Genomic DNA, 15,434 nt, shown 5'->3' with positions numbered 1-15,434 from the left:
TCCCCTCGGCCTCTCCCGCCTCCCCTCGCCCCCTGTCCGGCCTCTCCCTCCTCTCCTCGCCCCCTGTCCGGCCTCTTCCTCCTCTCCTCGCCCACTGTCCGGCCTCTCCTCGTCCCCTGTCCGCTCTCCGGCGTCTCTCTCCTCCCGCCGCTCGGCCCCTTCGACTGACAGCCACCACGTCACGCGCCGCGGTACCCTCAACGCGCCGACGTCATGACCATTCGCGCCTACGTCATGACCATTCGCGCACACGTCAACCCCCCGGACGTCAGACCTCAATGGGCGGGGCCGGCGCTTGGGCGCCAAACGTCATGTGTCCACCATGCCCCTCCACAGATGCTGCCCGGCCTGCTGAGTAGTATCTCCAGCCCTTCGTCAGGCAGGGCGATGGGGAGAGAAGGCAGGAGAAGATTGATCGGCCAAGAATGAATGGCGGAGTAGACTTGATGGGCTGAATGGCCTAATTCTACTCCTATCATTTATGGGAACTTTGTTTTTCGCTCAGGATTCCAGCATCTGCAGCCTGCTATGTCTCCGTCCACAGTGTGTCTCCGGGTTTATCGAGAGCAAGGGGACACCGACACTAAACAATCATCCAGTTGTGAAGGATGGCGTGGGGCAGGGCTCTGATAATCCACCATGAGAGGTTTTGTGGTGCCTGAAGATTTCTGGACTAGAGCTATAATACCATTCAGCATGGAAACAGGCCCTTTGGCCCAATTCCTCCATACCGACCAAGGTGCCCCACCTCAGCCTCTCATGTGCCAGCGTTTGGCCCATATCCCTAATCCAATCCATTTACCTGACCACGTATCATTTAACTGCTGTTTAGTTTGGAGATACAGTATCGAAACAAGCCCTTCAGCTCACTGACTCCACTTCTCGCTGCTGCTATAGTACCTACCTCAACTGCTGGATCTCATAGATTTCCGCTCCACTGGATAACACTTAGATTTCCGTTCTACCAGATGGTACAGATTTTTGGATACTGGATATTGTCACAGGTTTCCGCATACTGGATGTTGCACGGATTTCCAGACTACTGGACACCTCACAGATGATAATAAATATTCAACTTACCCATGTAAGAGAGCCCCAGTGTGTGTACGTTAGATGGTAAACTGCAGCTTTTGGCAGAGGTGATGCACAGTTGGCTGTGTGACATGCTCATGGCTCGGTGGGGAAGTGTGAGTTTGGGCTTTTGGTGGTGGATAAGAGGTTGTAATGTATGGCCTGGTAGACAAAGAGAGGATCAAGGGAGAGAAACGAGGTGGAAGCTGTATACATTCACTTCTGAATGGTAGAAACAATGAGCTGCAGATGCTGGTTTATCCAAAAGGATACAAAGTGCTGGTCAGACAGCATCTCTGGTAAACATGGATAGGTGATGTTTCCCAAAACCTGAAAGGTCGCATCTGAAGAAGCGTCCCAACTCGAAACTTATCCATGTTCTTCAGAGATGCTACTTGACCCGTTGAGTTACTCCAGCACTTTGTCCACTGTTGAATTGTCTTCTTCTTAAGCAGTCCCTTGGGATGGAACTTGATTTGGCCCCACTTACATTTTCTTGATTCCAAGATGGCTGCTGAGGCCAAAGTGAGCACATCATTCATGAACATGGTCATCTCAGGTAAGGGCAGTATTTAATGGTAATCTTTAGTGGTTCTTGAGAAATGACGATGTTGTATTTTTGAACCATTGCAGCTGGTCTTGTTAAAGATGTATAAAGTGCCGGGATGAGAAGTTGTGACCCTTAGTACTCCCCTGATCTGCTGCCTTTATCCTTCTGGCTGGTGGAAGTTGTGGGTTTGCAAGATGCTGTCTAAGAATCCTTGCCAGATTTCTGCTGTGCATTTGTCAGGTGTTAGCAGCCACAGTGCACATGTGATGGACACAAAGTGCTAGAGTAACTCAGCGGTTCAGGCAGCATCTCTGGAGAAAAAGGAAGAACGGTCCTGACATGAAACGTCACCCATCTTTTGTCCTCAGAGATGCTGCCTGACCTGCTGAGTTACTCCTTCATTTTGTGTCTATCTTCAGTATAAACTAACATCTGCAGTTCTTTTCTACACAGTATACTTGTGGTAAGGTGTGAATGCATAGGGTGATAGACTACTAATTAGGTGGGATTCTTTGTGATGGACCATATACTTTTTGATTGTTATTGGAACTGTACTCATTCCATCGTATTCCTGACTTGCCCTATTTAAGTGTTTAGCCTGCTTTGACTCCTCATTAAGCTAAGCTTTGTAGGGACATACGGATCAGCGGGGGGGGGGGGTCTCAAACCCTCGGTTGGGCTAACGAGTCACGAGATGCGGGAGCACGAGATATAGTTGTGTCTGGCGACCAGCTGGAATGATTAGATTATAATACCTAGTTAAGTAGTGTGTGTCCAAAAGCTGCAGTCTGTTTGCAAATACCTTCGAATAAAGACTTTGAACAAAGACGCTCGTTGTGGACTCACTACATTGGTGACCCGAACGCGAAGAAAACACGCAGCATGTCGCAGGTGGGAGCGAGCGCGGGCGAGGTTCACCTACCGCCGTTCTGGGCCCACCAGCCGCACCTGTGATTTCGTGTTCCTGCGGAAAGATTCCCACCGCCCCCCTCTTCAGCCAGTTTATCAGGGCCCGTTTCAGGTACTTAAGAGAGGGGCTGTCACTTTTACCTTACAGGTGGGTAATCGCCAGGAACTCGTTTCCGTATCCCGGCTCAAGCCGGCCCATTTGGACCAGAACCTCCCTGTGTCGGTGGCCCAGCCGCCGCGCAGGGGCCGCCAGCGGCGCTTTGTTTGCCACCCCTCAGCCGCCTATGGTTGGGCCCGGGCCCCCGTTCCCGATCAGGCGCTCTCCGTCGCCTACGCCCTCCACTTCCATGGCCCCTCCATCGCCTCCGGCGGCGGCGGCCTCCCCGCCTCCCGTCGCATTGGCGGTATCGGGTTCCCCCCTCCGTACGCGTTCCGGGAGGGAGGTCCGGGCACCCGTGAGGTACGGTTTCGAGGGTTCTGGGGGGGGTCATGTAGGGACATACGGATTAGCGGGGGGGTCTCGAACCCTCGGTTGGGCTAACGAGTCACGAGATGCGGGAGCACGAGATATAGTTGTGTCTGGCGACCAGCTGGAAAGATTAGATTATAATACCTAGTTAAGTAGTGTGTGTCCAAAAGCTGCAGTCTGTTTGCAAATACCTTCGAATAAAGACTTTGAACAAAGACGCTCGTTGTGGACTCACTACAGCTTCTACTTTAAAATTCTTATCCTTCTTTTCAAATCTTGGCCTTGTTCCTCCCTCAATCCAAAATGCCTCCAGCTCTACAACTCTGAGAGGTGTCTGTGATTGTAAACTCAAGGGTGCAGACTGTATCAATGAGCGCTACCATCACCAAAAAAGAACAGAAGGATCACCACCTAAAATCATGTTGGCTTATGCCATGCAGTCATTTCCAATGTATGTAATTACCCCACTTCTCCCTGAGTTCTCCACAAACCCAGGTTCGATCTTGATCTAGGATGATGTCAGTGCGGAGTTTTGCACGTTCTCCCTGTGACCACATGGGTTTCTGCCGGGTCCTCTGGTTTCTTCCCACATTCCAAAGATGTGCAGGTTTGTAGGTTAATTGTCCCTCGGTAAATTGGCCCTAATGTGTGGATGCGAAAGTGGAATAACATAGAACTGGTGTGAGCGGGTGATCGGTGGTCTGCATGGAATCGGTGGGCTGAAGGGCCTGTTTCCGTGCTTTATCTCGAAACTAAATTAAACTAAACTAGCATCCCAGTGCATTTGCTTTGTTCCTCCCATTCCACCGGTCACTCTGAAAAAGGCTTTGCATGTGTTGCAATTAAGGGGGCACTTAACTTTAAAATTGACTTTACAATGCTTCTGAAGTACTAATCTTTGCTCCTCTTAATATTCAATCACTGCACTTTATTTTTAAAATTGATGTTTAACTAAATGTTTTTCTCCGAATTCATAAGATCATAAGTGATAGGAGTAGAATTAGGCCATTCGGCCCATCAAATCTACTCCGCCATTCAATCACGGCTGATCTATCTTTCCCTCCTAACCCCATTCTCCTGCCGTCTCCCCATAACCAAATTATATTGGGCCAAGAGTGTAAAAATAAACGGCTTCACCTCACTGGTCCACATCAACACTGATGGTCCAAGTAAGCCAACTCCTTTCTTTTTATTTAGGTTTAGGTTTATTATTGTCACGTGTACTGAGGTGCAATGAAAAGCTTTGCTTTGATATCAAATCAGATCAGATGATACTATACATTAAAACAATCAAGTCAATTTCAAGTACAATAGGCAGAGCAAAGGGGAAGATACCAATTGCAGAATATAGTTCTCAGCATTGTAGCGCAACAGTTCCATAGACAGAGTCCAATGCCTTCTATGGCACAGAGGTGAATTGGACAGTACCCTGGCTTGCAGAAGGACGGTTCAGAAGACTGATAACAGGGGAAGAAGCTGTTCCTGAGGCTGACAGTGTGCACTTTCAAGCTTCTGTAGCTTTTGCCAGATGGAAGCAGGGAAGAGAAGGAATGACTAGGAAATGACATGCCTTTGGTTGGGTTGACCACTTTTCCGAGGCAGCGTGGTGTAGCTGGAGTCAATGTGACCCCAGTTGGCGATGCCAATTGCCGTGGACATGAGCCTTCACTCAGTGGAACAAACCGTCACCCTTGGCTAAGTGGGAAGCACTTTCCTGACTGGGTCAGAAATCAGTGGGCTCAAGTCTCACGTGAGTACATAATCTCTCAGTCGTGTCTGGAAGCAGATTCTTTAAATGGACGGTTACAACAATAGGTCAAGGAAGGATGGGTTTCCAATGGTGGGAACATGGGAAGGAGCCAGTCTACATGTAGTTCGGAGAATGCCAAGTCCTTACAGCTACAGCTTGGGCAAGACATGAGCAGCTGCTGCCTGGATATCTGGGCATTCCAGAAATGGGGAATCTGCCACAGTTTTCACTACCCACAGTTCAGTTGATGGACACCCATCACATTTCGGGATGGTGTTGCTCTGTACAAGGCCCGGAATTGAAAATCTCCATGGAATTCAATTTCAACAGAGCTTCCCAGTGACTGCCAGAAGAACAGGTTGCTACCGTGATATGCAGAATACCTCTGGGTACTGACATCCTTTATCTGAAAACACAATGAGTTTAACCATTAAAGACAACACAAGTTCACAAGTGATGGAGCAGAATTAGGGCATCCGGTCCATCAAGTCTACTCGGCCGTTCAATCAAGGCTGATCTATCTTTCCCTCACAACCCCACTCTCCTGCCTTCTCCCCATAACCCCTGGCCCCCGTACCAATCAAGAATTTATGAATCTTTGCCTTGAAAGGAACATGGGGCGGCACGGTGGCGCAGCGGTAGAGTTGCTGCCTTACAGCGCCAGAGGCTACGGGTGCGGTTTGCACAGAGTTTGTATGTTCTCCCCTTGACCGCGTGGGTTTTCTCCGGTTTCCTCCCACATTCCAAAGACATACAGGTTTGTAGGATATTTAGCTTTGGTAAAATTGTAAAAGAATTGTCCCTTTTGTGTAGGATAGTGCTAGTGTGCGAGGATCGCTGGTCGGTGGGGACTCGGTGGGTCGAAGGGCCTTTTTTCACGCTATATCTCTAAACTAAACCACACAAAGTACTAAAAATGAAGGAGGCACCACCAGGTCAAAGCATGTGCTTCAAGTTCAAATAAAGTACGTTAGAATCTGTGGTATCTATATCCTCGTGACATGTCCATGTCCCAGTCAATGTCAGTTTACAAGCCTTGAGTACATGGCATTCTCAAGGAGTTTGCATGGAGTTTTTTTTTTTTCATTGTAGGTATAAATGTTTTATCATATGCTGAGTTTGAGCAAGTTTTCTCAACTTTTGGTCCTGATTGTGGTCAAGGATTTCTTGGATTTTGCTTTAAAACACCCCATATTAGTGCAAGATAGTATAAGAAAATAACTGCAGATGCTGGTACAAATCGAAGGTATTTATTCAAAAAATGCTGGAGTAACTCAGCAGGTCAGGCAGCATCTCAGGAGAGAAGACCCTTTAAGGGTCTCGACCCGAAACGTCACCCATTCCTTCTCTCCTGAGATGCTGCCTGACCTGCTGAGTTACTCCAGCATTTTGTGAATAAATACCATATTAGTGCTATGTTTGCTGAACCTTTGCCCATTTATTTCTTTTGCTGTCCTGGATTTTTCATTTTGACAAAACACATTTACATGATGTAAGGCAATGGTAATAGATCAGAGAATTATATTAAATAGAGAACTGGAAAGCAATACCATGCACAAAAATAACAATTGCTCCATTTTCCAATTTCCAGCTGCAAGACCTGTTTTTCTGTTTATTCTCTAAAAATTACTTTTCTTCCCTCTAGGTATCGAAAGCATTTTGTGTTGTCTTCTTTGCTTTAGATTACTTTTGCCTTTGCATCAACTAATAAAATGCAAATAAAAGTGCTGGTTTTGTTTTTAAAAAAGTTAAATAAAAAATAAATAATAATAGGGGCTGCACATCGGTAGAGTTGCTGCCTAATAAAGAGGAAGAAGTTTGGACTTTATTGCCTTCCATCACAGTGAGGAATATGGGGGAGCCGCTGTGGTGGATGTTTATGTTAACTTCTATGTAGTTGCGTGTCTTGTTGATTTTGTTTTAGTACGGCTGTATGGTACAGGATTTTCACTGTACCTTAATTGGTACATGTGACAATAAACTGACCTTGAAACCTTCAAACCTTACAGCGCCAGAGACATTCTCCCTGTGACCCCCTGGGGTTTCCCCGGGTGCTCTGGTTTCCTCCCACGTTCCAAAGACATGCAGGTTTGTAGACAATAGAATAGACAATAGACAATAGGTGCAGGAGGAGGCCATTCGGCCCTTCGAGCCAGAACTGCCATTCAATGTGATCATGGCTGATCATTCTCAATCAGTACCCCGTTCCTGCCTTCTCCCCATACCCCCTGACTCCGCTATCCTTAAGAGCTCTATCCAGCTCTCTCTTGAATGCATTCAGAGAATTGGCCTCCACTGCCTTCTGAGGCAGAGAATTCCACAGATGCCTTCTGAGGCAGAGAATTCCACAGATTTGTAAGTTAATTGGCTTCTGTAAATTGTAAATTGTTCCGAGTGTGTAGGATAGTACAAGGTGATCGATGGTCAGCAGAGACTCGTTGGGCCGAAGGCCCAGTTTCCACGCTTTATCTCTGAAGTCTAAAGTAAAGTCTAAAGTCCAGAAACCATACATCACTGAGAGTTCTCAGAAGAGCTAACAGAATAAGAATAAAAGCCAATTAACTTACAAATCTGTGGAATAATTCCCAGTCTGAAGTAGGGTCCTGACCTGAAACAAGACCGATGCATGTTCTCCAGCCTGACCTGCTGAGATCCTACAGCAGTTTGTGTTTTGCTCATGATTCCAGCACTTGCACTTCCTTGTAACTGACTAACATAATGAGAATACTGAGTGAAGTCCAACTCACCAGAATGTAGTCAGATGTGGTAGTATTCACCCTGTTGTTAAATCTCAGGTGCAGGACTCTGATTATGATCCTGTCCATTGGAGATACATTGATAAATGTACGGCAGGCATGGCCCTTCCTGTAGGACTGCATGGGGCTCTTTATTATACCCCAGAGGCCATGTAGCTGGACATCACATTCTGCAAAAAGGAAAACATCAGTTCTGTGAGTGTGAGTCAATACTAGAGTTCAATCCATGGAACATCATCTACTCAGACATGTTATTGACTGAAGTAGTGACACCTGGAGTGGTTACACGTATTAATCACAACCTCCGTTTTAGTCATCTTTACTCTGTACTTGTTTTTTAACCATAACAAACAACAATCTTTTGTTTAGGAAGGAACTGCAGATGCTGGTTTACACCGAAGATTGACACAAAATGCTGGAGTAACTCAGCGGGACATTCCACTACCATGAAGAGAAGGAATGGGTGACGTTTCGGGTCGAGACCCTTCAGTCTGAAGAAGGATCTCGACCTGAAACGTCACCTATTCCTTCTCTCCAGAGGTGCTGCCTGTCCCACTGAGTTACTCTAGCATTTTGTGTCTAACAATCTTTTGTTTGCAGTTGTGAAGACCCTCAAATTCCATAGTATTTTGGATTATCTTAGTATTCTTGCTTATCATCCTCTTTGTAGAAAGGATTTGTCCCAACTTCATCCACAAATGACCCAGCTCTAATTTTAAGACAATGCCTCGTTTCACACCAGAGCAAGTAGTCTCCCTCTTCAACGTTAAATTCCTTTTTCATCTTAAATACCACAATCTGATCAACCGCAAACCTTCTTAGTTCCAGGGGGAAGATATCAGCATCTTATGGGATTTCTCCGGGTGCTCCGGTTTCCTCCCACATTCCAAAGGCATGCAATTCGCCGCTTTTCCGTCAGGATAGTTTGTCTGTTTGTTTCTATGTTAATTGTTTTTGTAAAGCGCTTTGAGCATGTGATAAGGCGCTATATAAAATAAATGGATTATTATTATTATTATAATTATGTAGGTCAATTGACTTTGGTAAATTGTAAAATTGTCCCTAGTGTGTACTGGGATTGCTGGTCAGTGTAGACTCAATGGGCCGAAAGGCCTGTTTCCGTGCTGTATCTCTAACCTAAACTAAACTAAATCTCAAAGATGTGTGGGTTGGTGGGTTACCTGGCCAATTGCCTCCAGCGAGTAGCTGACTGGTAGAAACTGGGGAGGAGTTGATCCGAATGTGGGAAGAATGAAAAATGGGATGAATACAGGATTAGTGTAAATGTACATAAAGCTCATTGGAATGCTACAAGGATATCTTTCCCCCGGTTGGTTTTCACCTTTTTTGTTAGGCTGTTTTTTCTTGGATCACAGAATTATCAGATACTATTGCATGGAAGAAGACCATTTGGTCGATCCTGTCTGCACTCGCAGTTTGGCACAGCCATCGGGTCAGTCCCACAGTTCTGTTCTTTCTACAGAGCCAGAGTCTGAAGAAGGGTCTCGACCCGAAACGTCACCCATTCTTTCTGTCCAGAGATGCTGTGTGTCCCGCTGAGTTACTCCAGCTTTTTGTGTCTATCTTCGGTTTGAAACCAGCATCTGCGGTTCCTTCCTACACCATGCAAGTTGCTGGTTCCTCTTTCTCCAAGTCTCCAAGTAACGGGTGGCGCAGCGGTAGAGTTGCTGCCTTACAGCGAATGCAGCGCCGGAGACTCAGGTTCGATCCTGACTACGGGCGCCGTCTGTACGGAGTTTGTACGTTCTCCCCATGACCTGCGTGGGTTTTCTCTGAGATCTTCGGTTTCCTCCCACACGCCAAAGACATACAGGTATGTAGGTTAATTGGCTGGGCAAATGTAAAAATTGTCCCTAGTGGGTGTAGGATAGTGTTAGTGTGCGGGGAGCGCTGGGCAGCGCGGACCCAGTGGGCCGAAGGGCCTGTTTCTGCGCTGTATCTCTAAATCTAAAGAAAATCTAAAAATCCATTGAATTTCTATTGAAACCTCCTCCACCATCACCCGAGATTCCCAATTTTAATAACTCGATGTGCAAACTTTATTTTTCCTCCTCTTTTCCCAGTCTTTTTCCCAATTTTATCTATTTTTGCTTGTTGACCCTTCCACCAACAAAAACTGTTTCTCCCTAATCAGTCTGTCAAAGCTCCTTAATTTTGAAGACCTCCATTACCAAAAGAAAACTTTCTTTGTTCTAAAGATACCGATCCCACTTTGTCCAATGATGAGATGATCTCTCACTGAGATTGTTTAAATTCATCTGAGATGGAAGACAAGACAAGGGGACAGGTGGCATCTCTGAAAAGAAGGAATGGGTGACGTTTCGGGTCGAGACCCTTCAGGCTTAACATCTCTTCTGAAGGGCAGCACCTACAGAAGAGCAGTACTCCTCCTAATGACACTGGTGGCGTCAAACTACATTTTGGGTTCCAGTACGGGGGTTAAAATCAAGCCCATCGTCTCAGGTAACTCACCGAGCAACAACGCTTCTTAGACACCCATCAACCTGATACCCAACCATCTGAGCACGTACCTTTGTGGAACTGCCGGGACGAGAGGCTGCTGGTGTATTGGAGGACAGTTCCACTGCCCTTGGAGCTGCTCCGCTGCCTGACTGTTAGTGTGTTGGTGGTGGATGTGAGCGTAAACCCTTTCAGTGGGGAGCAGGTCTTCCAAAACAGACGTCGCCCACAAAATGACAAAGTGTCCCCTGGTGAAAGAATAAAGGCATCTGAAAGATCCAGAATCCATACAATTCTTCTAGTCATTATTTCAATTCACGGGTTTACGTGACAATTGTTCCCCTGTCCCTCACAATGTTGACACATCACTGGCCCTCATCTCAGTCTTGGTTGCAGATCTCAAAAACATGCTGTCTCTAATTCTTTTGACATGGATTATTATGGAGATGCAGGGCCAACACACACTGACCCTCACTGGGGTACGGGCCCCACACACACACACTGACCCTCACTGGGGTACAGGCCACACACACACTGACCCTCACTGGGGTACAGGCCACACACACACTGACCCTCACTGGGGTACGGGCCCCACACACACTGACCCTCACTGGGGTTCGGGCTCCACACACACACGAACCCTCACTGGGGTACTGATCCCACACACACTGACCCTCACTGGGGTATGAATATCATGGGCCCGAACTCTCACTTGGGTGTTTGCACACAATATCTAGAGACCCTGACCTATGTCCTGACCAAGACACCACCATTATGGTACAGAATCCATTACTGAATCTTACTGCAAAATGGCCCCAGAGCCACTGAATCCCATTCGGGGTACAGGTTATGCCAGGGCTCACTCTTTGGAGTAAACAGCTCTCTTTGCCTCGCGCTCTTGTTTTCCATTCTTTGTCGTGAAACACAGTACCATTAGCAGCCTATCATCAGCGCCCCCCCTCCTTCACCCCAGCATGCCACCCTTTCAGTCGGCAGCCTCGAGAAGCTGTAACTCAGCACGGAGTGATGTAGTAACAAGGCAATGGCTGTGGACTCTTACTCCTGCTGCAGTTTAAGGTGCTGGACAGAACGTGGATTGTGATGACTTCATCCAGGGGTCGTACGATGCTGAACGTGCACTCCCTGAGCTGCAAATCAGTCAGGTTCAGCATCCCTGATTTACCCAGCAGCAGCTTCCTGCAGAAATCTGCAATAAAACAACACCCCATCAGTGTCAGTACACACTTCAAGGACACACGAGGTGGACAACACCCATTTATCTCCAGCCCTCAGGCTTCAAACGTATCCCAGTCTGTTGGAATGAATGTTTCTTGGCCTGATAAAAAGCCCAACGTCAAATGACTTCCAGTTTGTCTTGATGGCATTCAGACCAGAGTACATAACTTTGCTTTCATAAAAAGTCTACGTAAAAAGCTTCCAACAGTGAAGTAATTAAAACACCAGTTTCTTTTTTCCCATTTAAAAATAATTTTAACAAACTTTTGAAATCTTTTGGGGAAAATAAAAACCCTTTGAGTTAATGTACCCATAGCCCGGCTTGGAGGCACAAGGAACTGCAGATGCTGGTTTACCAGAAAAAAAGCCACAGAATGCTGGAGTAACTCAGTGGGTCAGGCATCATTTCTGGAGGACGTGGATGGGTGATATTTCGGGTCAGTTTATTCTGAAGAAGGGCCCGACCCGAAAAGTTACCTATCCATGTCACGTGAAAATGGTGCCAAATCTCGCAACTCTATCTACTGTCTCAGTGTACTACTACTGTACATCTGTACTGTATCAGAGATGCTTATCTATGATGTATCTAAGTGCTTATGTGTGGTACCACTTTTGCTGAACCATATATAAAAATGAATTTCACTGTACCTCGGTCGGTGCATGTGACAAATAAACTGCCATTAAACCACCGGAAAAAAACCTGCAGATGCTGGTTTAAATCGAAGGTAGACACAAAATGCTGGAGTAACTCAGCGGGTCAGGCAGCATCTCGGGAGAGAAGGAATGGGTGACGTTTCGGGTCGAGACCCTTATTCAGTCTGAAACTTATGAAATCTTTTGGGAAAAAAAACCTTTGAGTTAATGTACCCACGGCCTGGCTTGGAGGCACAAGAAACTGCAGATGTTAGTTTTCCCAGAAAAAAATGCCACAGAATGCTGGAGTAACTCAGTGAGTCATGAAGGTAGCTTGTGAAGGTAGCCTTCTTCAGTCTGAAGAAGGGTCTCAACCCGAAACATCACCTATTCCTCCTCTCCCAAGATGCTGCCTGACCCGCTGAGTTACTCCGGCATTTTGTGTCTACCTGCCATTGAACCATGTTCCTCCAGAGATGCTGCCTGACCCGCTGAATTACTCTAGTACTTTGTGTAATCTGACTTGTACTGGACCTTCCCTGTGGGTGTATTTGATAGATTGTAAAGGTAGCCTTATCAACCTTCGCTGTACGCCTCATTGCTGGACAAGGTATTAGGACGGGTTATTGGGGTGTTGGAGATACATAGCCCGCTCCCTTGTACCTTCGTTCTTTGAGCTTTTAGCCGGTGTCGTTGGTTCTGCTCTGGGCTCTGGTGTTGCTGCGGTGGCCCCTGTGGGAGCTGGTGTCGGAGCTGCAGGCTGAAGAGCTGACTGGGTTGAGCAGGGTCCGACTTCGCAGGGCTCCTGGGTAGCCGGCTTTATCAGCTCATCACAGGAGGCATCCAGCACAACCTCAGTGGAGTCGAGATTGACACAGAGCAGCTGCCTGGTCCGTGCACCAGGCCCACAGGAAACTGAACACTGGGAACAGAAAAATCATCAGGGACGCTTTACATTGCATTTCCTCAAAGCAGCCCTAACTCCCTCCTCAATCCCAACCAGCCACCATCTCTCTTGCACTGATCCTGCTCGTTGCAAACCCACCCAACCCTCTACCTCATTCACCCGCTCAAATCATCCTTTCCTTTAGATAGACACAAAATGCTGGAGTAACTCAGCGGGACAGGCAGCATCTCTGAAGAGAAGAGAAGGGTGACGTTTCAGGTCGAGACCTTTCTCCATACTGTCTCGACCCGAAATGTCACCCATTCCTTCTCTACAGAGATGCTGCCTGTCCCGTGGAGTTACTGCAGCATTTTGTGTCTATCTTCGGTTTAAACCAGCATCTCAAGTTTCCTCCTACATCCTTTCCTTTATCTCTACCTTCACAACCTCTCTCCCACCCTCACCATCCACACTCTCCCCCAACCTCACCATTCACTCACCCCCCACCCTCACCCATCCACTCCCCCCCCAACCTTACCCATTCACTCTCCCCCCCACCCTCACCCATCCACTCTCCCCCCCACCCTCACCATCCACTCTCCCCCCCACCCTCACCATTCACTCTACCCCAACCTCACCCATCCATCTCCTCCCCCCACTCTCACCATCCACTCTCCCCCAACCCTCACCCTTCCACTCCCCCCCCCACCCGCACCCATCCACACTCCCCCCCCACCCGCACCCATCCACACTCCCCCCCCACCCGCACCCATCCACACTCCCCCCCCCACCCGCACCCATTCACACTCCCCCCCCACCCTCACCCATCCACACTCTCCCCACAACTTCACCCATTCACTCTCTCCCCCCAACTTCACCCATTCACTCTCTCCCCCACCCTCACCATTCACTCTACCCCAACATCACCCATCCACTCCCCCTCACCCTCACCCATCCACTCCCCCCCAACCTCACCCATCCACTCCCTCACCATTCACTCTACTCCAACTTCACCCATCCACACTCTCCCCCCAACCTCACCCATTCACTCTCTCCCCCACCCTCACCATTCACTCTACCCCAACTTCACCCATGCACACTCTACCCCCAACTTCACCCATTCACTCTCTCCCCTCCGCCCTCACCCACCCACTCTCTCCTACCCTCATCCACCCACTCTCTCCTACCCTCACCCATCCACTCTCTCCCACCCACACCTTCTCAATCTGACCATCCCTTTACCTACAAGCAGCCTCCACCAATCCACTTTTGAAACTTCCTGTCTAACTCCATCTAAACGTACAGTAGCCAGTTAACTAACGTATCAGCACATAAATATTTGGGATGTGGGAGAAAAGCAGAGATTACATGAAAACTCCACACAGACAGCTCCAGAGGTCAGGGTGATAAGCTGGTCACTGGCGCTCTGAGGCAACAGCTCTACTAGCTACCACTTTCATTTAATTTTTTTGCAAGAACTCTATTGGTAGACAGGGAATGTCACTGATTATCATTTATGCGGACTTCCCGATGTCGTTCAATAAAATTCCATGTCAGAGACCATTAATTCAAATGAAAGATTCATAAGTTGAGAAGTGATGGGATCAGAATTAGGCCATTCAGCCCTTCAAGTCCACTCTGCCATTCGATTATGGCTGATCTATCTTTCCCTCTCAAACCCATTCTCCTGCCTTCCCCCTTTAATCCCTAACACCCGTACTAATCAAGAATCTATTTCCGCCTTAAAAATATCCATTGACTTGGCCTCCACAGCCTTCTGTGGCACTGAATTCCACAGATTCACGACCTTCTGCCAAATAAATTCCTCCTCATCTCATTATGCAACTGATAAATGCGAGGAATAAGTGATATTACTGAGGATATGCGCTGTGACTTCAGATATTCACTACATTACTTTGCAGAGTTATCAATCAGCTTGAATGGCCCCCTGTGCTCCCATGTTGTTTCCGTGCCCACCCTCTCCCCAGGCAGGACCACTAACCTCGGACCAGTTCTGTGGAGTCCACCCAAAGGGGCAGCTGGCCACACACGGGACCAGTGACATCGGCTCCTCCTGCCCCGAGCAGCGGCCTCTATTCACCTCCACATCCGTCCCGTTGTGAAGCTGGGCGCAGGTCACCCTCCTCTCCGCCAGACCGGCCCCACAGAGCACCGAGCACCGTCCCGGCTCGGATACCCGCCACCTGTCGGCCAGGATCACAGATTATAAAAGTGTCCCCACTAGGGTTGCCAACTGTCCCGTATTAGCCGGGACACCCCGTATTTTGGGCTACATTGGTTTGTTCCGTACGGGACCGCCCTTGTCCCGTATTAGGCCCCGCGGGCCGCTGTCGGCCGGGACAGTCTAGGCTAACGGAGTGTGTTCGCCTAACGGAGGTTGCGTAGCAACCCGCCTCCCGGCCCGGGTGCCACCATTGGTGGGGCGGGAGCACATGGCCGCTGGCTGGGTGAGGTCACGTGGGGCGCGGGGCGATGATGTCGCCTTGTCCCGTATTTGGGAGTGCTATAGTTGACTTACTCCAGCATTTTGTGTCTACCTTCTGGTAGAAACTAAATACAAGAGTAACATTTCCAATGTATTTTAGAGAAGCATGTGGACAGGCAGGGAGTAGAAGGGTAGAGACCATGGAAGGGCTGATGGAATTAGTTCAAATTGGGATAGCACAGATACA

General features: G+C 48.0%; 1 protein-coding gene across 1 annotated transcript in view; it reads right to left on the bottom strand.

Moving 5' to 3' along the window:
* Positions 1 to 4,202: 4,202 nt before the first annotated feature.
* Positions 4,203 to 15,434, bottom strand: part of adamts13 (ADAM metallopeptidase with thrombospondin type 1 motif, 13) — a 71,043-nt gene continuing 59,811 nt past the window's right edge. Inside the window, exons 27-32 of the mRNA XM_078425862.1 lie at positions 14,744 to 14,945; positions 12,519 to 12,777; positions 11,047 to 11,193; positions 10,058 to 10,234; positions 7,497 to 7,675; positions 4,203 to 5,155 (exon numbers count right to left, since the gene is read on the bottom strand). Of these exons, the coding sequence (XP_078281988.1) occupies positions 4,979 to 5,155; positions 7,497 to 7,675; positions 10,058 to 10,234; positions 11,047 to 11,193; positions 12,519 to 12,777; positions 14,744 to 14,945 (1,141 nt within the window). The 3' untranslated portion in view covers positions 4,203 to 4,978. The remainder of the gene's footprint in view (positions 5,156 to 7,496; positions 7,676 to 10,057; positions 10,235 to 11,046; positions 11,194 to 12,518; positions 12,778 to 14,743; positions 14,946 to 15,434) is intronic.

This window comes from Rhinoraja longicauda, chromosome 31 (assembly GCF_053455715.1).
Source record: "Rhinoraja longicauda isolate Sanriku21f chromosome 31, sRhiLon1.1, whole genome shotgun sequence".
NCBI lineage: Eukaryota > Metazoa > Chordata > Chondrichthyes > Rajiformes > Arhynchobatidae > Rhinoraja > Rhinoraja longicauda.
The sequence above is the reverse complement of the archived record's forward strand: the minus strand, read 5'-3'. Positions and strand labels throughout refer to the sequence as shown.